At 38.8% G+C, this 6217-nt stretch overlaps 1 protein-coding gene across 1 annotated transcript; it reads left to right on the top strand.

Annotated features, from left to right (window-relative positions):
* Positions 1-1236: 1236 nt before the first annotated feature.
* Positions 1237-3570, top strand: LOC101401419 (olfactory receptor 7D4-like). The gene is made up of 2 exons (XM_004434355.3): positions 1237-2247; positions 3340-3570. The coding sequence occupies exons 1-2, from the start codon at positions 1264-1266 to the stop codon at positions 3568-3570; spliced, it is 1215 nt and encodes a 404-aa protein (XP_004434412.1). The 5' UTR covers positions 1237-1263.
* Positions 3571-6217: the final 2647 nt, after the last annotated feature.

Raw genomic sequence — 6217 nt, 5'->3', positions numbered from 1 at the left:
TTTTTCATCAGTTCTATCATTGTTTTACCATTAACTATACTGATAGTTAATATAACACATCCCCACATCTGAGCATGAACACATGAGCACACACTCTCAAACATGCCTTGGATTTTATTTGAATGATTCTGTGATTTTCCCCCTTTTCTAATCTATGTAGTTCACATGCTTTTTTCTCTTCTTGAAAGAACCCACGTGGCAGGCAGTCTCTGAAAGAGGGAGCCACAGGGATCTTCATTCATTAGAGGTGTTGTATGGAGGTCAAAGGGGGTAACAGACCTGTGGTGTTTATAATGAACAGCATTCCATCCTTAATGGCTACCCCAGTTTAAAGGAAATTTGGTAAATGATAGCCATTCAAGACAGATTTATTGTGACATTAAGAACAGAAGCTCACATTTACCAAGTGTCCGCTGTATGTCACAGGAACTACACTAGAAAAACTACTTGCATCATCTCACTTAATTCACTCATCACTCTACAAGGTAGGGAATATTTACTACTCACATTGCAGAGGTGAGGTCTCTGCAGCTAAAAGAGATTAAATAAATTTGTCCAGGCCACACAAATAGTAAGTTGGTAGACTTCCACTCTAGGAAGTCTGGCTCCAGATCCCATTTTCTAAATCACATGCCTATGCTGTACTTTGGGAGAGTTATCAAAAATATCAAAAACAATTATCAAAAATAATTGTCTTAAAAGGAACATATTAATATCAATAATAATAGCTATCATTTATTGAGATCCTACTGTACAAAAAGGCATTTCTAAACCTCAAAGAAGATAATAGTAATAACCACATTTTTAGAAATAAAATAAATAAAGCACTTGAGTGTTAACTGTGACATCAATAGGAAGCATCAACTCATAGAATTAAGGTTCTTTGAGATGGAATCCACATTTTAATAACCAGTACAGAGCCATTAGAATGGAGAAAGTATGGAGATTTTGAAAGAAAACACATTTAACATCTACAATTATTTTGGAAGAGTCATGTCGTAGAAGAAATTGGTTTACGCTCATAGCCTCAAATACGATTTGAATCATGAAAAGGAAATGAAAAGTTTACTTTTAAAAAGGCTAAATAATTACATTTAAAATGGAACTGGGCTACAACTTGACTGAGTGAATCAGTGTCATTGGAAAGACTCAACAGAAGGTTAAGTTTGTGCAACTAAAGGTGGAATCAAGAGGTGCTGAGTAGCTGGGGTGCCAGTTGGATGTTCATTGAACTTCGCTTTTGCTTTCTTTCACACAAGCTACATGGAAGCTAGAAACCACACAGAAGTCTCAGAATTCCTCCTCCTGGGTCTCTCAGAGGATCCTGAACTGCAGCCCCTGCTCTTTGGAGTGTTCTTGTCAATGTACCTGGTCACCGTGTTTGGGAATCTACTCATCATCCTGACCATCAGCTCTGATTCCCATCTCCACACCCCCATGTACTTCTTCCTCTCCAACCTGTCCTTCGTGGACGTCTGCTTTATCTCCACCACCATCCCAAAGATGCTAGTGAACATCCAGGCACAGAGGAAAGACATCTCCTACATAGGATGCTTCACTCAGGTCTATTTTTTTATGATTTTTGCTGGAATGGACAATTTCCTCCTGACTGTGATGGCATATGACCGGTTTGTGGCCATCTGCCACCCTCTGCACTACATGGTCATCATGAACCCACGCCTCTGTGTCCTCCTGGTTCTGTTGTCTTGGTTCATCATTTTCTGGGTCTCCGTGCTTCACATTCTACTGTTGAGGAGGCTGACCTTCTGTATAGGCACTGAAATTCCACATTTCTTCTGTGAACTGGCGCAGGTTGTCAAATCAGCCTGCTCTAACACTCTCATCAATAACATCACCATGTATGTGATCACTGCTGTGGTGGTTGTCTTTCCTTTCACTGGAATCCTCTTCTCTTACTCTCGGATTGTCTCCTCTATAATGAGAATTTCCTCTGCAGGAGGAAAATATAAAGCATTTTCCGCCTGTGGGTCTCATCTTTCTGTGGTCTCCTTGTTCTATGGGACAGGCCTAGGGGTCTACCTCAGTTCTGCTGTGACCCATTCTTCCCACAGAAGCTCAATCGCCTCACTGATGTACACTGTGGTCACCCCCATGCTGAATCCCTTTATCTACAGCCTGAGGAACAAGAATGTGAAGGGGGCCTTGGGAAGGCTCCTCAGCTGGCCAGACTCTTCTCCATCACGAGTCACTGGCCTTAGAACTAAGTGGACATGGGTGGCCCCACAGGTAAATTTTTTTGTGAATTTAAATCCCTTGGTTCTTTCTCTGCCCTAAAACACATGCTCGATTTCTTCAATTCCCAAAAGATCTATGTCTTAACTTTTATTTGTCTGTATAATTTTCTCCTCAACAACCTCCTCAGTAATTTGTTTTTGAGTTTTATTGCTTATATGATGTTCAGAATGTTCCATGTTCAGTTAGCTCTCTTGAGAAATTCTTAAAATTTCTAACTTGAGATTTAAACCACTTATCATATCAAGTGCGGACATGGTACCCCCAAAATTATCCTTTCAAATGTTGATGTTCTTCACCTTAGTTTGATCGTGAAGTTGTTTCTCCGGAAGAAATGGACTGAAAATGATACAGTCACCACAACAAATGCTTACCACATCAGGACTGTGCTTGTTTCTTCATATGTATGACTTTACTTCACCTTGAAAATGTTTCTTTGAGATATTTCCTCTCATTCACCCCACTTTTCAAAAGAAGAAACTGAGATTGAGTCAGACTATGACCTGGCTAGTTGACATTGACTTTGCTACCCTACATTTTAGGAGAACAGTGATGTGATTTTCAATTTCAAAGTAGTAAAGTAGATTTGAAAGCTGTTTTTGTCAGATGATTCATAGTAATATACCACCTAGAATAACTCAGAGATGTTGCTTCATTCTTTGTGATAATTCCTTCCATTCTTCCTTCTATCGTTTCTTCTTTCCTTCCTTCCTTCCTTCTTTCCTTCCTTCTTTCCTTCCTTCCTTCCATCCATGCTTCCTTCCGTCCCTCCTTTCTTCCTTCCTTCTCTATTCCTACCTTTTCCTTGCCTTCTTTCCATTCACTTTTCCTTCTTTCCTTCACTCTTTTCTTCCTTCCTACCCTCCTTCCTCTTTTTCCTTTTTTTATTTGATGTTTGTTTCCCATGATTGCAATTTTGAATTACACCGTCCAAAATCCTAAAATATGTAGTAATGAATACACTTGAATCAGAAGGCTTTTTTTGCATGGTTTAATTTTTTTTTCTGACACTCTCTGGAGGTAAGACAGGAATCATAGTTACACATGTGCAGAAGGTGTTCAGAATTTAGCTTGCTTTTTGAGAAGAATGTTGATGGAGTTGAGTCTGCAGGGAAGGATAGAGTAATAGACGCTGTCAACATTCCTTTCACATTGCCTGGGTTCCTCTCACCATCTCCATTGCATGACTGCGAATGGCCAGCACCAGCTGGAACCTACTTTGCCCAACATATGGTCCTAGAAGTGACAGAGAATTATGATCCATCAGAGACAGCCTTTGAGGATGAGTGTGCGGTTGCCATGTCTTTCACGCATTAGTTGAGTCAATTCTGAGCTTTTCATTTTGGATCACTTTCCAGAATTTCCCCACAGGATGAAAACTCTGCTCAGTCATAGTGGTAGCTGATCTAATGCAAGCTTTATTGGATGTATTTTCTTCCCTGTATCCACTACTCCTGTCTCCCATCCATGTTCATTGCTCCTTCCAATAAAGCGCTTGTACATGAATCCTTAGCTCAGTGTCTGCTTCTATGGGAACCAAAACTAGCATAGTTGATCAAGACTGTGGTGTATCAAGACAATATCATGAATGGATTTAGAAACTTTATGAGACAAAAAAGAAAGTAGTTATTAGAGACATAGTAAATATTGCAGAATTGCTCAAAAATTATAATTTGTTAAGATGAAAGACCTATTTTTTGTGGCTTCAATTCACTTTGATTCCATTAAGTTTAAAGCAACGTGCATTTATTATCTACTGTGGACAAATTGAGGAGGGGACCAGAGACATGCAATCAATTGCAATACACAGTGATGAGCATAATATAACAGGTGTGTAACAGATTCTGTGGAAAACAAAGGTGAAAATTCTCAACTCACCTTGAGTAATTCCAGGAAAATCTCTTTATACATTTATTTTTTAGCTTTTTTACTAAGGTGTAATTTATATACATGTAATTAACCCATTGATTATGTAAATTCAATGATTTTAGTAAATTTATAGATTTATGTGACCATTACTGCAATCCAGTTTTGGAATATGTCTATCACCTCAAAAGTTCCCTTGTGCCCAATTACAGTTAATGCCCACTCCTACCTAGGAAACCACTTGTCACTTTCTGTCCGTATAAATTTGCCTTTTCTAGATATTTTGTATACACGGAACATACAATATGTGGTTTTTTGTATCTGGCTTCTTCTCCTTAGCATATGTTTTTGTGTCTCATCCATGTGGAAGTATGTATCAATATTTTGTTCCTTTTAATTGAAGAATACTATTTTATTGTATGTATATACCACATTTTGCTTATATAATAAGCAGCTGATGGACATTTGGATACACTCAGTTTAGGGTTATCATAAATAATGCTGCTGTGAACATTTGTGCACATGTCTCTGTGTAGACATGAATTTTCATTTCTCTTGGGAAGATACCTAGGAGTGCAATTACTGGGCTATATGGTAAATTTATCCTTAAATTTTTAAGAAATTGCCAAAGTATTTTCCCAAGTGGTTGCACCATTTACATTCCCACCAGGAATGCATGAAGGTTCCAGTGTTCCCACACATTTGCCAACATTTGCTATTCAGGAAAAACTTCTATTTGAAGAATATATTTGAATTTTGAGGAACAAATAAAGAGTAGAAATTTAACTAGAGAATAGGTATGGGTGACATTCAAGAGACATTCAAGAATGAGGCATAACAGGAAGCTATATGGAACTTATGGCTGAGAGTTAGAAATAAGGTTGGATACGCAGATGGAGGACAGACCATTGAGAGTCTAATTTGACATACTAAGGATTTGATAAGCATTTGAGAACCAGAGCCATGCTGTAATCATACATGTAATATGACGACTTTAGAATTGCCCTTAGTGGGAGAAATTGGACTCAGAGGCAACAACTGGAAGTTTGTGGAAGTAGTGCAGTGGAAAAATGATGGGGACCCTACACCAGTAGCAATGAGATGGAGAGATTTTGGAAGAAACTTGACTTAAGTCTAGTGGCTTAAAATGACGCAAATATATTATCTTACAATTTTGGAGGTCAGAAGTCTAAAATGTATAAGCAGAGCTGCTTACCTTCTGGAGGCTCTAGAGAAGAATATGCTTCTTTGCCTTTTCCAAATTTTAGAGACCTCTGCATTCATTGACTTGTGGCCCCTTCCTCCATCTTCAAAGTCAGCAATATAAAAGATATACTGCTTTAGATACTGTTAAAGATTTTAGCATCTTCCGTTCCTTCTCCAGCCCTCCTATCCTCATCTTCCAAAGACACTTGTGATTACATGGAGCCCACCCAGGTAATTCAGGATAATTTTCCCATCTCAAGATCTTTAATTTAATTAGACCTGCAATGTGCCTTTGGAAGTCTAAGGTAACACATTCACACATTCCAAGAGAATAGTACATGGACATCTTTGGGAGGCTATTATTCAGCTTAATGTAGGAGACGTGTGTGCGTTAGAATTTGCCAACAATTGATTGATAAAGCCTTTAACTCAGAAGGTGGAGGTCTGTCACAGCACTCCCTGTCGACTTTCACTGGGCAGACCATCTCATGGTCCTGGCTCATGTAAAGGTAAGGCTGCTCTAGACAGGTCTGCTTTGTTGCCAAGTGATAGAAGAGAATTTCCTGATTCATCTGAATATAGCCAAGCAGAGGCTCAGCTGGACACTGGACACAGAGGCTCAAACGCTGTGAGGATTTCTTTTCAGGTTATCAGCTTTATTTTCTCAGATTGGCAAACTTCACATGGAAAGAGACTCAGAAGTCAACAGCTCTTATAACTCGCAACTCATAGCTTCGCTACTTAAAGAGGAACTAGGTTATTTTAGCTTCTCATGTGTAAAAAAAAAAAAATCTCAGAAATGAATTCTAATTGACAGAATTACTTCCTCTTCCCACCTTGCATCAGTCAACTGTGGTCAAGAGACAATGTTACTGGCAGTGCGTTCAGAACC

Source organism: Ceratotherium simum, chromosome 39 (assembly GCF_057802395.1).
Source record: "Ceratotherium simum simum isolate JZ-2026a chromosome 39, ASM5780239v1, whole genome shotgun sequence".
Lineage (NCBI taxonomy): Eukaryota > Metazoa > Chordata > Mammalia > Perissodactyla > Rhinocerotidae > Ceratotherium > Ceratotherium simum.
The sequence above is the reverse complement of the archived record's forward strand: the minus strand, read 5'-3'. Positions and strand labels throughout refer to the sequence as shown.